This window comes from Osmerus mordax, chromosome 11 (assembly GCF_038355195.1).
Source record: "Osmerus mordax isolate fOsmMor3 chromosome 11, fOsmMor3.pri, whole genome shotgun sequence".
Classification (NCBI taxonomy): Eukaryota; Metazoa; Chordata; class Actinopteri; order Osmeriformes; family Osmeridae; genus Osmerus; species Osmerus mordax.
The window spans coordinates 15,404,327-15,421,197 of NC_090060.1; the positions used below are offsets into that span (position 1 = coordinate 15,404,327).

General features: G+C 44.2%; 2 protein-coding genes across 2 annotated transcripts; both read right to left on the bottom strand.

Moving 5' to 3' along the window:
- Nucleotides 1-60: 60 nt before the first annotated feature.
- On the bottom strand, nucleotides 61-2,356 carry LOC136951878 (THAP domain-containing protein 5-like). The gene is made up of 5 exons (XM_067246522.1): nucleotides 2,234-2,356; nucleotides 1,822-2,005; nucleotides 890-1,659; nucleotides 590-776; nucleotides 61-485 (listed from the first exon to the last, which is right to left on the bottom strand). The coding sequence occupies exons 1-5, from the start codon at nucleotides 2,308-2,310 to the stop codon at nucleotides 330-332; spliced, it is 1,374 nt and encodes a 457-aa protein (XP_067102623.1). The 5' UTR covers nucleotides 2,311-2,356; the 3' UTR covers nucleotides 61-329.
- Nucleotides 2,357-2,824: 468 nt separating this feature from the next.
- On the bottom strand, nucleotides 2,825-9,527 carry ppp5c (protein phosphatase 5, catalytic subunit). The gene is made up of 13 exons (XM_067246013.1): nucleotides 9,430-9,527; nucleotides 8,048-8,289; nucleotides 7,095-7,242; nucleotides 6,849-6,970; nucleotides 6,675-6,740; nucleotides 6,473-6,571; nucleotides 5,845-5,950; nucleotides 5,599-5,741; nucleotides 5,147-5,234; nucleotides 5,013-5,053; nucleotides 4,719-4,897; nucleotides 4,170-4,251; nucleotides 2,825-4,042 (listed from the first exon to the last, which is right to left on the bottom strand). Exons 1-13 carry the CDS (start codon nucleotides 9,521-9,523, stop codon nucleotides 3,980-3,982), a joined length of 1,473 nt encoding a protein of 490 aa, XP_067102114.1. The 5' UTR covers nucleotides 9,524-9,527; the 3' UTR covers nucleotides 2,825-3,979.
- Nucleotides 9,528-16,871: the final 7,344 nt, after the last annotated feature.

Genomic DNA, 16,871 nt, shown 5'->3' on the forward strand with positions numbered 1-16,871 from the left:
TTTGTTTTTTAAGGGGTTTCAGATTTGTTAGTGGTAAAATAACAATCCTACAGGCTTTTGGAAATTAATTTTACTTTCTTCATTTTAGCACAGAAAAACAATATTGGAAAAAAACATCTGGCAAACAAACCGTTGTTATACTGTATAACAGATCCTCAAAATGATTCTCAAATTCAGAATTATGTCAGTACATTGAAGATCCCCATGGGAATAGAAAATAGAACTTGTCTGACAAATATATTTTCTGATATAAAAAAAAGTAAAGATAGTTTTCTCTCAAATCCAAGATTGCAGCACTGTACACCTCGGCAATGAGTCACAGAGATCTCTCAGAGTTGGGAGTTAGAATCGGTAATCCCATCCCATCCTCTCACTTCCTCCTCGTCATCATTTGACTGGGTGTACAAGTAAGCAGTGTTGTCTTCATAGATGATAGCCACAGTTTCACCAGCATCTGTTACTGCTGCACTGGTCTGTAAGTAGGCCTGGAAAAAGAAGCAGAATAGACAAAGAACATGACTATATAATACGCATGTCTCAATAAGTAATACTCTGATTACCTAGTCAAACATTCTTTTTGATTCCATACCCTCTCAAGAAGCTGTAGTCGTTCCTCGTTCAGGATGTTATTTTGTCTCAGTTGACTGACTGTCGCCTCCAACCCCAGAAGTTTGTCCAAATGTCGGCGATGTCTCTGTTGTAGAATTTTCACTTTTTTCTGGAGTTCGATAACTATTGCTTCAAGTTGTTCTTTGCTCAGGCTATTCTTGTGATAGCTACAACACAAGAAACATGGCAAACACACACCTAAGTAAGAAGTGTTACACGGGGCAAGCATGACTAATATCAAATAAATCTGTATTCATACAACAATATTCAACAACCATACCGGTGTTCCTCCAGCTGGCTTCCCTGCTGCTCAGTGTCATCATCATCCAGAGTGTCCCTCTCTCCTTCTTCCCCGACAGTCTCAATTCTTTCCAGGGTGAGGATCAGGGAGGTTGGGGAAGGTGGTGTGTGTTTGGACACTATGGGGAGCGTGGACACTATGGGTCTGGAGCTGAGAGCGGACGACAGCACCGTGTCCGGGGAGATGCGAAACTCTGTGGACGATCCGGCGCACAGAACGTTGGGTATGGTTTCGAAGTACGCAATCACCTGAGCAACGTGGTCGTCGAGGGGCACAGGTGGCCCTTTCGTCTCCGGGACAACGTTTTCAACGGCCAAAGAAGCCTGAGCCTCCGCTGGGGAGCCTGTGTACTCAGACACGAACAAGTCTTTATCTGCAGTGTGAATGGCTGTATGGATCCCACTCACCCCCTCCTCTTCCCCATCAGCATATGGCCCTTCTGATACTATCACAACTTCAGCATGCTCCCCACCAAGATCCTCCACAGTCTGGAACAAGGCTAGAGGGTAATCAGCTTCCGTCCCTCCTGACAGAGGGAGAAGGACATCTACAGAGGGCCTTGATTCTACCAACACTGGCTCTCCAAACTGTGAGGGGTCAACTGTTATCTCGTAGAGTTGCACTGTAGCATCACTGTCCAGGTCCAGGGTCTCCCTTAATGTAGCCCCGTCATCAGAGGAGGTCATGTTTAGTGTGCTGCTATAGCGACGCCTTTTGTATTTCTCAAAATGATCCATGCCTTTCCTTTTCTATCAAACCAAAATTGAGAAATAACAGTTGTAAACTCATATCAATGGAACCAGACACTCAATTGTAAACAATATCTGTAATATTTATATATATAATAAAATATGGGAAAGAATGGGAAAAAATACAATAATCTACAATCACATATTGCCTATGCTTCATACCTCAGGTTTCTGGAAGACTGTGGGCACCGCGTCATTTTCGAGATAGCGAATTCCCCAACGCAACTTGAAGCAAGAAGACGTGAAATGATCGTGGCAAATGTACTGGTGACGGGACGGGATCCAGTCTTCACGGCCCATGTTTTTCAACCACTGCTCCAACCGCTCTGGGTCATGTAGTGGAAACCTGTTGGAGCATGCAGAGCAGGGCACTGTCACACACCGGTTTATCTCATTTGATTGAGGCACAGAAACGACTAAACAACCGAAACACAACTTAATGTAGTAAACACGCAATCACTAGCTAAGTGACTCATCATTATGGCAGTTGACAAACTCTCAGACAACACAATCGAAAGACTGGCTGTCAAAAACATATAGAATACCCTTAGATCACATATCCATGCACGCTTACTTGTAAAAACTCTTCCTATCCGAATTCGTATTTCCCGAGTCATTTTTACAATTAGGTGCGGTACAATACTTGGGCATCTTGGTAAGGCGAACTTGAAGGCCGACGACTGATATTGCAAGGTGAGTCGTAAGATCAACCTGTGGCGGTGCGTCAGCTGTTGGCTGTGTAGGATGACGCTAAAAACATGCGACTTGCGTAACGCATGCGGCACGCTCCATTTCTGAAAAATCTAGAGGGTGATTCTTCTCGTGTAACGCCACTTCGTAGCAGTATGCCGATGGCGTAAATGCAAAAGTAAAATAAAGTGTATGACAAGCACAGTAATTACTCTATTTTCTTTCTCCTGTTAATCAAGTAGCAGTAACCTATTTTAATTCATGGCTCATTTTGTATGTTTGTTTATGCCGAGCTAGGGCTGTTACCATGGATGTAAAAAAATTCTGCCATCTTGTGGTCAAGACAAACCTCTGGGAAAAAGAGCAAAAAGACTGATAAGAGCCAGAGTGAATATCTCTCGTGACTTTCATCAGATTAGATCATAGAACAAATGCATATGAACAAAATATATTCTTTGAAAGAACATGAGTGGATTTTTTTTTTTATTCAATAACTTTCTCCAAACATGTACACAGATTTTTTTTAAATGATACAGTATTTATATACATACACATCAGTGTATTTCATCTAAAAAGTTGAGGGCCATAGGACACTGCAGCTGTGCGTATAAGAGGAGAGGATCTGTTTGGTGGACATCTGTGCGCAAGTCCACACATGGGCTAAGTCACCAGGAAACAAACATACACTAGAGACTGGCTTTACCAGTGACTTCCTTGTAGCAAAGCAGGCTGTGAGAGGGTTGTACAGACTCAGCCAGGTGAGTGGCATGGTGACAAATGAGACATATGAGAGTGGCAGTATCTTACCCGATAGGGGAAGACCTACTGAAGTGCAAAATTAAGTGATCTGTGTGTTTTTGAACGTGGTATGTGAAGAAGAAACTATTTTGTTCCGTCTAGGACGTTGTCATGGCGACGCGAAGGCAGAGCAGGGAATGTCTACCAGTCAACAGCACCTTCCTGGGAGAGCGTGGATACCATCAGTGTTAGTCTTAGACATTGCTCCTTCCTAAATGGAACATACAGGTTCATATCACTTTTGGAATACAGTAAAAAAAAAGAAGAGATTTTTGTATCATTACTTGAAAAATACTGATGTGCAGGAACATGCTTGTCTCACCCCAATCAGACCTGCTCTTAGTTGTGTACAAAGGCCAACAGTACAATTTCACAGGTTGTTATCATGTAAAATCAAACATTTCTGATATATTCCATAACAGATCTTTGGTACATACCAGCTCCTTGATAGCATCAGTTAGCTGCGTATCTATACAGTCAAATTCTTAAAACCAAGCAACTCCAAATGGATGCATAAACTTTCAAGGTCATTTTCTATACCCAGGAATGGTACCCATGTGTGGCAACAGAAATTAGGATTTTTTTTTCTTCCAGTTTTTTTCCAATACATGAATGGCATGCCCAATTCTTGAGTTGGCTTGTCTAAGTAATCTCTTCCTGCCTGAACTACACCACATGTACTCTGAATACAACAAGGGAAAGTATTGAGGAGAAGGACCCCTTAGGCAGAACATGAACAGGGACATGTCTAAGCGCTGGAGGGAGTGATGTGGCTGAGATGGTTCAGGTCAGAGGGGAGGTCGTCGGTGCCTCTAGCAGAAGAGCATGTCCTCTACATCATCCCCATCTGCATCAAGGTGTTGGCGTACGCCATGGGCTTGACATTCGGATGAGGCTGCAGATTGCGAAACAGATAAACAAGGAATAATTAAAAGCTACTATTCTCACTTTCATTATCATTTCATTTCGCCTTATTGAAAAGGAAAAGAAACAACATCAGAAATGACATGAGATGTACTCACCACAGCAGTGAACTGGTGAAATTCTGGCTTTAGGTCAGATCCCCTGAGATGGATGTAGGCTCCTTTGTTTCCCATCTGATCACTGAAGGAGTACATTACATTTACATTTAGCAGATGCTCTTATCCAGAGCGACTTACAGTAAGTACACGGACATTCCCCCCGAGGCAAGTAGGGTTAAGTGCCTTGCCCAAGGACACAACATCATTTGGCACGGCTGGGAATCGAACTGGCAACCTTCAGATTACTAGCCAGACTCCCTCACCGCTCAGCCATCAGATTCCCTTAGAGTAGAACAAGACAACACTGTTACAGTACACCTCAAGTCTGTGAGTGTGTGTGTGTGGTGAGGGGGGGTTCCAGACAGGGTTCAAGGGAGATCCAAAGCAAGCAGGCGACCTGGTATGCCAGATGAACCAGCAAATCATGACAATCAGTTATTCAGACCGACAGGTGAATTTGCAGAAAGGCCAGTGAAGCCAGGTGCTCTGAGGACATCTATATTCCTCTGGCCGCCATCAGTACACAGAACAGCAGCCTGGGGGACCTACCAGTAGTTGGGAGCCGAGAACACGGTGATGCACTTCCCTGAGTGAGTGATCTCGTAGCCTTCGCCCTTCACTTCATGGCTGCGCACTATGTACTCCAGCTTGTTCTGGTCCAGGAAACGCTCTGTTACGTCTGGCCCAAACTGACAGCTCACTCCTCGCTTACTGACCGACCGTCCATTCTAAGAGTGGAAGAGAGACAAAGGACACTTAGGAAAAACAATTAGACACAAAAAGGGTCCTTACATGCCGAGTTGCTATCAGACTGTGCATCAAAATATACAAACAGGTACTGACCTGAGGTTGTGGGTCTGACCACAGGAGATCACACATGGGACCTAAAAAGGTAACAGACAAACAAGAGAGGACTCGTAAGACAACCCTCACACACGCATGCACACACACACACACACACGCGCGCACACACACACCAGAGTCTGGTGGCTGTCTGTTCCTCTCAATCTTCCTGAGGTCTTCCAACGTCACTCCATCCTCACTGAAAAGCCCCCCGTGCATCACCTGAGACGAAACACAGTATTCATTACATCAACACTTCCTTCTAACTTAACCCTCGTGCTGCCTTCGGGTCACATGACCAAAAGGTTCATAACGAACCATCGTTGTGTTTACCCAATTTTACCCAATACAAAAACAAATAAAAATAATTTTATTTTAACCATTCCAATCTGGGGGGTCTGAGACAGCCCGACAGTTAAAAGAAAATTTGTTTCTTTACTCTACACTTTGTTTTTGTATGAGGTAAATTTGTCGCAATGCGACGTCACAATGACTGATGGGTCAGAATGACCCGAAGATAACACAAGGGTTAAAAGGGGCGTGTTCATATAAGGCCATTTTATTTGGTGTACGAGGCAGTACTGACCAGAACTTTGCTGTTGATGCACTGTGCAAGAGGCAGCCACTGGAAGACCTCGCTGAACAGCTGGAACATCTGGGCTGTGTACTTGGCCTTGACCTCGCCCTCGAATCCATACATCTGGTTCATGTTGTCCGTCTCATGGTTACCTGATGGGACAGTTTTTCCCATCAACACGACAGCAACAGAATGCAGGTACTTTGCATTGTAGCCTCACACCGCAGCTTACTCACATGACAGGAGAACACTTACCCCTAAGCAGGTAGAAGGAGTCAGGCAACAGCAGCTTGAAGCCAAACAGAGTGAGAATGACCTCAACAGAAAACGAGCCGCGGTCCACAAAGTCTCCGTTGAACAGCTGAGTTCCACAGTTAAGGCTCATTGTCCTTTGGCATTCCTTGATGAATCTAACGATAAATCCAGGAATATCAATGCACTAGGCAACGGAGCCATGCCTCTCGTGAGCTCTGCACGAGCATTCGCAACAGAGACTGCACTATTATGCAAAAACTCTACCTGCGTTTTAAAACGAGCCCCTTTAATGCAAACATTCACAAACTCGAATGAAGTCAACACCAAATCAACTAACTGACCTCTTTATCACCAGTACATCACGGGCACTGCGCTCCTTTAATTCAATACTGAAGGGCAGTTTAAAATATTCTATGGAAACTGGCCTGAGTTCGAATCCAGCCTTAGCCATTTGCCACATGTGTTCCCCCCCCCCCCATGTGTTCCCCCCCCTCTCTTCCCTGCCTTTCCTGTCACACTTCACTTACCAACTGTCCAATAAAGCATGGAAAACTGCCTACAAATATCTTTAAAGAAACTGATACATGAAGTCAAAAGCGATGACTAAATGACTCAAAGGAAAGGATACATAAGGATTGGTCTGTGAGGGCAAGCCATTCAACTCAAAGATGTTGAGGAGGTCGTAATACTGTCCATGTGTGTCACCACAAATGGATATCTTTTCAGTCTGTTTGGGGAACAAGATTCATCATCATGCTGCGCAGAGACATATATAAATGTTTCCACAGAAAACTCAACAAATATTAGCCACTAAGTGAGAACATGTTTACCTCTTTAAGTGTTATTTCTACAAGACTTGGGAGTTTGGATAGAAGCTCTTTTACTTGGATCAAAATCTGCAAAAAACAAACAAAAACATTGATTTACAGTACCTGTACCATACTAAGTATTGGTTAACACTTAAGATAATCTCAAGAAATATCTTTCCCACCAAAAGGCTGTACCTGATAAGCACACTTTCTATGCAGTTTCTTCTGTTCCTTGAACCATTCCATCATCTCCTTCATGAACTTCAAAGTAACCTTTCCCTCTTCCAATTTGGGACCTGTGTAATCGTCCTCGATCACTGCATTGTGGGAAGACAATTATCAAAAAGGACAAAGGTTCACTCAATATATATACGGTTATCTTCTCTGTAAATGCAAAGAATATAAAATGTAGTAATACATTAACTCAAATGTTACACTCACTCATGTTTTCAATGTCTAGAGAGTCTACGACCGATCTTTTGATCTCATCACTGGCGATGGCTCTCTCGAAGGCCTTCTGCTTCACAATCTTGTTGCACTCCTGGTACTTCATCTTTGCATCCTTGTCATTGGGCCTCACCTTGACCACCTACAAGCAGGACACGAGGAAACACAGCTCTTATCCAGAGCGACTTACAGTAAGCACAGGCACTGCCTCCCTGAGGCAAGTAGGGTTAAGTGCCTTGCCCAAGGACACGTCATTTTGCACGGCTGGGAATCGAACCAGCAACCTTCTGATTAATAGCCTGACTCCCTAACCGCTCAGCCATCTGAACCCCTGTACACATCCGTGGACATATGTCACAGCTAGCGACAGTCATACATGTGCACACTGACATGGAAATACATTGGAGGCATGTCAGAACGGAAAAGAGGAAAAATCTCTCACAACAGTATTCGAAATCTTCCCTTAAAAACTCGAGTCAGCTTCCTGTCAATTCATCTGTACAGTGAGTACTGTCTATGGAGTTCATGAAGAGCCTTAACAGCTACCACCTTTACTGACAGTGAGGCTATGCAGCACTGATCCTTGTTGCTACAGCTTTGCTGTTTATGTTTCATCTGCCGTCAAAATAGCTTGGAAGACAATAGGCAGTAACTCAACAGCTTTCACACTGGATTTAATTGGCATCTTCAGTGGATTAAGGAATAATCCCTGCTCTGTTCTCTTTACATAAACTGAACTCATGGAACCGATGCACTGAAGATAAAACGGGGTGTCAAATTTACAGCTCATATTTCTGCAGGATGTTAAATTGTACATTCGTTTTTAAGTTCAACTCCCCAAAGTCAATACAGGGAGATCAGTTTATACAGCTCATACCGAGGTCTGTCTGAAATTGTCTATGATTTAACATACCTATTCCTGCACATGCCTAAAGATAATTACTTACAGTCTCATAGTCTTTGAGTGCAGCCTTGAACTTGCCCAGAGCCATGTTGGAAGTGGCCCGGCGGTAGTACCCCTTGATGTAGTTCTTGTCTATCTCCAGGGCGCGTGTAGCGTCAGCCAGGGCATAGCCATAGCACTCAGTGCGTAGGTATGCCAGGCTTCGGTTACTGAAGTAAATGGCATTGCCTGGATTAAGCTCCAGGGCCTCTGAGTAATATTTGATGGCGTTGTCATAATCTTTCTCTGAAAGAAAAACAAACATCCATTTCGGTCACAAACCGATTCAGAACAGAAACGTAGAAACAGAGAAATGTTGTCCTTCCCGTTGTGTGTTTATCCCACATAGAACCCGCGCCGGCGACAACAACACACATGCTTCCATAGAAACTCAACCTCAGTGCACAAAAATCAAAACGATACGCTTGCAACGACCTACACCTTTTGCAATTAATTTTCTTCGGTGACTGTCCTATTACACCTATTGCAATATCTCAAAGCCTCACGAAATACTCAAATACAGAGTTAATAAACAAGGAGTGCAAAGTATCTGTCCAATTTATTGGATCGAGCGTCGTGCTGCTTTTCTTTACAGCTTAGTCAGCAGTAACAGACGTTAAGCTAGCTAATGGAAGTAGGATACAGTGTGGTCTAACGTTAAATTGCCACGCGCTGCAAGCTGTCTAGCTAGCTATAGTAGCCCAATACCTTTAGTTCTACAAGCTAGCTACAGTCACTATAGCACTAGCTTTCAAAACGATACATGTGTAGCTAGTCACGGGCCTCAGACGCGTAAAAATCCCGTAAAACGCCCATTAGTGATTTGACATGGCTATTCCATTTGTTATAAACGAACTACTGTAGTTTTGAACTCACTGGGTGAAAAAGCTTGTCAAATAGGTAGAAAGCCCAGATAACTTAAATGAATGACTTGACAAAGCTAGGTAGCTAGCTAGTTTTAGCTAACATGCCTGACAGCACGCACATTGGCGAATACCAGCGAGTTGTAGAGATTAGCTAACAAGCTAGCTAGCGTCAACTCGCGATGCAGCGCGCGGGTAGAAAATTAAAGCTAGCTAGTAGCTAATTACTTCACATGCCGTTTGTCGTCAGCCAACAACAACGGTGTACTGCCTTTCAATCTAGCTCGCTAATGTTTTGATGATGAGTATCTAGTTGGTAAATTCAGTGATTCAATCACCACAACTAATGTTATCCTAATGTCCAGATGAATGGTGATGGCTCGCTAGCAACCGGCTCATGTGCTAGAAATATTTACCTCTGACATCCCATTGAAGGGCACTGTATTAATTTAATAGCAGGTTGCGTCCCAGTTAACTGCCTGCATTAAGATATATACACAACACAAACAAAATAAAAATGTACCTTTAAAGTAAGTATTCGCCTTCTCCTTGAGTTTCTCTGCATTATTATCTCCCTCCGCCATCTTCTCTCTGCCACTTTCCGTGTCGTGCGCCATAAGACTGTACAGTCGCAAAGCTTCCAGAAAGTCGCAAATTGAATCTCTCTCAAACGAGCGATTTGCTGTAGCGCTGATCAGTCCAGATCATTGGTTAACGCCGCATTCCCTAGTTCATCCCATTTTACTGGATTTTTCTTAAATGTTCAGTAACTAGCTATATATGCTTGTCTCGGAATTCACGACACCACATTATTTTATTAATTAAAACAATCTGTAATTACATCATGTCATATTTTGCACACCAGTCTGATTTTAAAAACAATGAAGAGTTCTGATCAACCCACAGGGGGCGCCACAGCTCTACAGCTAGAATAAGTTTATTGGTTTTACAAGCTTGACACACATACAAAAGTGCAGGGACTAGCAACACTAGGAAACACACACACTAAATAAACTCTTGCTCTTTATTTATCACATCCTGCTGTCCTTCCTCCAGGGAAGCAGTTGTCAGCAACATCAATGACGACCGGGGGCCAAGTCCAAGTGCTCACCCATGTCGGAGAGTAATGCCATGAGCCCTTTATGGAATTGTCTCGCCTGAAGTGTTTTGGTTAAAGTGAATGTCTCATGATTATGGGAATGCATAACCAACATTTTACTACTCTTAAATCAGTTTGATCAGCCCCTAAACCTCTGAACCAAGATGTCCAGTCAGTAACCCTAAGCCCTTGTGATCAGTAATATGAAATATTATGAAATATAGGGAAGTCAGAAGGATGAGCGGTTAGGGAGTCGGGCTATAAATCCGAAGGTTGTTGGTTCGATTCTGGCCGTGCGAAATTACGTTGAGTCCTTGGGCAAGGCACTTCACCCTACTTGCCTCTGGGGGAATGTCCCTGTACTTACTGTAAGTCGCTCTGGATAAGAGCATCTGCTAAATGACTAAATGTAAATGTAATATCTTATATAAGGATGTGATCATTTTCTTTCCAGCTGAATTCAGCATGTGGACCTCTCATGGACCCCGAAATAGAGGGTCTTATTACATGACAACCCATCAGACACTTATTTATCTCAGAGTGGGGAGTCAGATGGCTGAGCGCTGAGCGGTGAGGGAGTCGGGCTAGTAATCTGAAGGTTGCCAGTTCGATTCCCAGCCGTGCAAAATGACGTTGAGTCCTTGGGCAAGGCACTTCACCCTACTTGCTTCGGGGGGAATGTCTCTGTACTTACTGTAAGTCGCTCTGGATAAGAGTGTCTGCTAAATGACTAAATGTAAGAGTGGAAACATTGATTTTCTACATGTGTTACACAACACACACACACACACAGTGTAATATGTTCCTGTGGGGGCCAGATCAAATGAAAAATACACTCACAGAAAAGCGAGACAGATTTTCAGTCATATATTTGGAGGGACTGGTATGTGTCTGACTATGAGGATATATCTCAGTCCAGTCTGACTCAGAAGGGACACCCCACAATGTAGAGGAACAAGCCAAGCAGTCCACTGACTCACTTTCCTCTAATAACACTTACACAGAATGAGCACAAGTGAGTTCACTTTCTCTTGGTGAGTTTATCAACGACTCGTCACTCCTTGCTGACGTCCACCTCTCTAATAGCTTTGTTTGTAGAGGGAACTCGATAAAAGTAGAATGTAAGACTGAGGTTACAGTCAAACCCCCAGACGAAAAGAGAGTACATTCAGACAGTAGGTGGGAGAGACTGTGTGGGAGGTGAAGGTAGAAGAATGATGAGTGGTGGGGTGGAAGAGGGATATGGTTTTCGTTCCGGGTGGAAGATGAGTTGAGATTGTGGGGGTCCTGAGAAAGTTTAAACAAACATAAAGAGAGAGATAGCAGATTTATGAGTAACCTGAGAAAAAGGCAGATGAGTGCGTGTGTGTGCCAGGGTTAAAAGACACAGTGAATGATAAACCGTCAGTTAGACGTTTGAGCCGCTGCAGTCAGCATCCTGTCCTGGATGTCGACTCAACAAGTCTTTCCACGCAAGCACGTGGAAAGTGAGTGCCGACGTTCCTCCTCTCCTACTCAGATCTTCTACCCTGCTGTACCCACCACCATCTTCCATTCTGTTGGGGCAGTAGGTAGAGTAGCCCAATAGTTACTTCCATCCTGTCTGTATCTCATTCTCTACTCCACTAATGAGAACATGACTTTAGGGGGCCTGCGGGGGGGCTGGCAGGACTTGCCATTTGAACCACATGTTTTTCTAGCGGGTAGGGCAACAGACTTCAAACACAATTAAAGATAATTTGCCAATGCAGCGGTTTTATTCTCTCCAGCTCCACCCTTCCGTGTCTACTCCCCCCTGTGCTCAGTTTGGGGAAGAGATCAGTGTACAGGACACGTGATTCGCTTAATGATCTGGTGAGTTATTAAATCAGTGACTATCACTGACTCATTGTGAATAGAGGAGTGTGTGGTGCACACTGATCTTTCCAAAACCTCAACGGAATTTAGGACAGAGTGGAATAGCCTGTGTGTCGGCCAGAGTGTAAATCAGCATCCGAAAATGACACTTTACAAGTTCACTGGGGTTCTTGCAAGTTTGAGAATGAGGACTTGTAAATTTGATGTAGTGGAAAAAGAACACAAAAAAACATACCTGACTAAAAACACTACGGCTGTCTTTACATTTTCACTTTTAATTCCACCTTCTCTGCTTCGACTTCACTTAATTCCTCAGAGGGCATTGGCGATGAGAAAATAAACAAGTATAGAAAAAGTTCTTGTGTTTATATTTGTGTGAGCGTCTGTTTACATTTATTCCGGAGTTGTTTGAAATATAAACTAAGGTCCTTATTCCCAATGCTTCCATGAATCCCCTGATGATAAAGAAATTCCAAGTCCACTGCAATTCCAACATAAAACCTTTTGACCCTCTGTGGATGCACCAATAAACAGCATTCAATTCCACAGGGAGATAGGAGTGGAGAAACGGCAACACCACTGACAGAGTGGCTGATAAAAACATCAGAATCAGAATGGGATTTATTCGCCATGAAAGTTTGCACAGACATGGAATTTGCTTTGGCAGGAAGGTGCATACAATAAACATATACCTAAAATTTAAATATGTGGACTATCTATACTAAGGGTACATAAACTAGCAGTACTAAGTGGGATTAGAATAGAGGTACCTGAATAGAGGTATCATGGTACCTGTACCTGATAAAAAGACACAGTTGAGGTCACGAGTCCAGAGGCCCAGAGTGCTTGTGTGTTTGTAACACACTGGCTGTTGATCCAGTTTTCCTAAAGTTGAATCATGCTTATGTATTAACCCGCTCTAGGGCCAAAATGTGTTGCAGAGTCTCCAAAATAAAGGAACTGAGTACCTTGTCAGATCTAAAATGGTAATGAATGTCTTCAGAGTGCGAATTATACAATGACAATCGAGGGGGTCAACTTCTTTTCCAGGACGTGTATCGACCCCCCCAACCTGTTGTTTTTACCTCTTTTGGGGGGGTCCAAGTCTTAATTAGGGGGGCCAGACCCCCCCAAACCCCCTGTAATTCGCACCCTGAATGTGTTAAGCATCCCCAAGTCTCACTTCTGACAGTATTGTCCAATGAAACTAGCCAACACAATTTATGTACCCAATCCAGCTAAGGCAATGTGGAATGTGACTAGTTTTATTGGATAATACTAAGCAGACCATCCGGACTTAGAGGCACCACAGCCTTGTTAAAAGGTATTAAGTAAATAGCTACCTAAATATATAATTGACTTAAATAATAACAAATGATTCCATGGGAAATAAACATAGCTGGGTTGTCAAAACTAGGAGGAAGTGAGTCTGAAAGATTCATTGTTGTCACTCCCAGTGTTTAGAATAGCTAGTCTGGATGTCTACTTGGGAATTACCAAGAATGCTACAAGATAAATAATCAATCCCATTATCCCACTGTCTGTCAGTTTCCTTTTTTAACCTTTGTCTGTCCTTTCTCACTCTCCTCCTTCTCTCCTTTTCACATGGCCTTCTTCATTTAAAAGTCAGCACCCGTTTTCCCTTTTACTGTCCTCCTCTTTATCCATTCATCAAATGAGTCTCTCCAGAGCTCCTTTCCCTCATCCTCTCCCATTCCCTTTCTCCATCATTCTGTCCGCCATTGCCTGTCTGTCCAATTTTTTCTTCTTTTTGAGCGGAAGAGGGTTTGATGTGTGTTGGGCGAAAGAACAAGGGATCGGATACACACCCTAAACAGGAAATGAGAAATTCAAGCAAGTAGTCTGTGTGACTTACAGAGAGAGAGGGAGAGTGTGTGTGTGCGAGAGAGAGGGAAAGAGAGAGGTAGAGAGAGCATAGATAAAAAAAAAATGGAAATGAGATCCAAACACAGCAGCAAAATAGAAGCAATTGTGGGCGAGTTAAAACAATTTGAAAGAAGAGGGAGTCATCTGGGAGGAACACCCAAAGTTTTCCTGGGATATATTTAAATCCAGTGACCTCCTACTTTTCCCTTTCGGTGACATCAGCCATTCAATACGTTTATCCACCACAGAGTGAAAACGTTCCTCTTTTAAAGTGTCTCTAGGACGACCCACCCATGTCACAGCTTGGGAAGCATAGGATTCTTTCAGTCCTTACATGGCAAGAGCCACCATCCTGCCAACAGACAGCGACGTGTTTGTGTGCGCACTTTGTGGAAGGGCCAACATACCCACACCCTGACAGCAATGCTAATGTGTTAGCCGGCAACACGAGAGCGGTTTCTGCACGCAGCTCATAAAAGGCTCTGTCCCTCGGTCACTTTGTTTGCAGAGGACAGCGGGATAGTTAAGAGCCACAGTAATCCTTTCATCTGGCAGTGTGGTTGTTATTTTCGCGCCCGTTTACGGTAGCGACGATGTGTTGTGGCGTGGAGTTTGTTTTACTTAGCAGGCACTGTTCCTACTGTTTATGAGCAATGAATGGTGGAGCAACGCACATATGGTCACCCTTCCCCACAAAAAGGAACCCACATCATAAGTGACTCAGGATGTGTGGAAATGCAAGTCTCCTCACCAACATATGACCATGGTGCATGATAGGGAAGATAGGCCTTGAAAGCTTTCAACAATCAAGGTGGTCTTGAAAAAGCCTTGACACCAAACTATTTTGTTATTCCTCCAGAGACACTCCAAAAGATGGAACAGGAGGGAATAGACAGGGAATCAGACATAGAGACAGACACATGGCAACAAGCTCTTTCCACAAGCAAACAACACAGGCCAGCCGAAGTAAATCTGCCATCTGGGGGTCAGATGGCTGAGCGGTTAGGGAATCGGGCTATTAATCAGAAGGTTGTTGGTTCGATTCCTGGCCGCGTCAAATGACTCTGTGTCCTTGGGCAAGGCACTTCACCCTACTTGCCTCGGGGGGAATGTCCCTGCACTTACTGTAAGTCGCTCTGGATAAGAGCGTCTGCTAAATGACTAAATGTAAATGTAAATCTCATTTGTGACGTACAAACACAAATTTCAAAACACAGAGAGGACTCTGAAAACATCCAGTGACAAACTCACGAGCCATCCAGGATGTTGTGCTGGAGCGTTTCCTCTTCCTGGTCCTCCTACAGATGGACCTCACTTCCTATCTATTCCTGTGACTTCCTGTCACATCTAATCATATAAATTCAAACACACCTTTGGGCGCATTCCAAACTCATCTTTGGGCCCCCTTCTCTCCAAGGAGCAGTACGTTTTTTATGAGATCACATCCTGTGCTCTTGGGTGGCTTCGTGGAGTAGGCTGAAGGAGCTTTAGAAGGAACCGGTGGAAATAAAAATGCTTTAGATTATCCTTGTCCACAGCACACACTGTGGTCAAAGAGATGGGCGAGGATCCAAGCGCAAATCAGCATCTCACGTACAGTCACTCACCCACTTACTCACACATACCCATCAAGGTGAGGTTTAAAAATATTTTGTATAAATTCAGGACCACCATCCTTGAAAAACATCAAAGATGTCCAAGTATGCATTCAGTGTCATCTCCTCTCTTAATCTTGTACGTTGAAGGTGATTTTAATGGCATTGACAGGAGATGTTGGACATAGTGTGCTGTAAATGTCTGTCTGCCATCCCGGTCTCCTGCTCTGGTCTTGATGATTCACCATCGCTCTGGGGCTGGTCTGCACTGCCAGTGCTGAAGCAGACTGGCTTGAATTAGTGGTCAGCTATGAAGGACAGTATGTTTGCTTAACCACCCCTCTCCCTTCCTCTGCCTTTCTGTCCATGTGTGTGTATGTGTGTGTGTAAATGATAGCGTGATAGCATGTGAGATCATGTGAGCACATGGAAGACTAAGGGAGAAGTAACTTTAAACACACCGTACTGCATGCCTAACACAAAGCCCCCCCCCCCCCCCCCCCGTCACAGGAAGTGGGTCTAAAAGAGTGAATCAGATTCTGACCCTAGCCCCTCCTTCAACTCTTCACCGCTGCTCTGATTTGAACACCAACTTATTTATTTTTCTGTCTGAACACTCAGCCCCCCCCCCCCTCCCACTCCTCTCCCCCCCCCCCCCCCTTCCCATCCTCTCTCTCACCCCCCCCCCCCCCCCCCCCCCCCTCCCACCCCCAGTCTCTGTTCTAAACACACGTATCCCAAGTTTGGTTATGACTCATGGCTTTCTCCTCCACCCATCTCTCTCACACACTCTCCCTCTCCTTCATTCAATCGGTCTGTAATCCCCCCCGCCCCCTCTGGGAAATGATGTGAAACAGCTGTCACACAGATGTGTGCCCCCATCTTACCTGCTCAGGTGTACAAAACTTCCCACACGGCAGAGAATCAAAGAGCCCGAATACAAAGAGAAGACCGCCTCCCCTTCTCTCTCATTCTTTCTCAAAAGTGCTGTGCACACACAATTTACTTCCAAACATTGAAATGAAATCACACAAACTTCTATAACACATGTACACTCAAAAACACACACACACACAACCAACCAACAAACACATATGCATGCTGTCCACAGTTCAAAGGATGGCGTGTCATAAACAGAGGGACTGGGAGAGAGGAATGTGTTGTTCAGAACCAAGCGGGAGAAGAGGAAGGGGAGGGGGGTAGGAAGAGGGGGGCCTTCTGACCTCATGTCCTTCTCTCTGGATGTCTATAATAGTTTGGAGGAAAGGGCTGCATACCCTCTCTTTTTGCTGACATAAACCTTGCACGCCCATCAATATGGCCCCACTGACAGGGCCGGCCGTGGATCCCGGTGGCCTAATCGAAAACAGCTTGGAGGGACACACCACCTCCACTACTGCTAGTCTCAGGGCCCATGAGGAGAGTTATGTTACTTTTCTCTACTTTCAGATGAGGCATGTGTGTGTGTGTATGTGTGCATGTGTAGCACTCTCACTCTCTGTTACGCACACACACACACTTACTTAC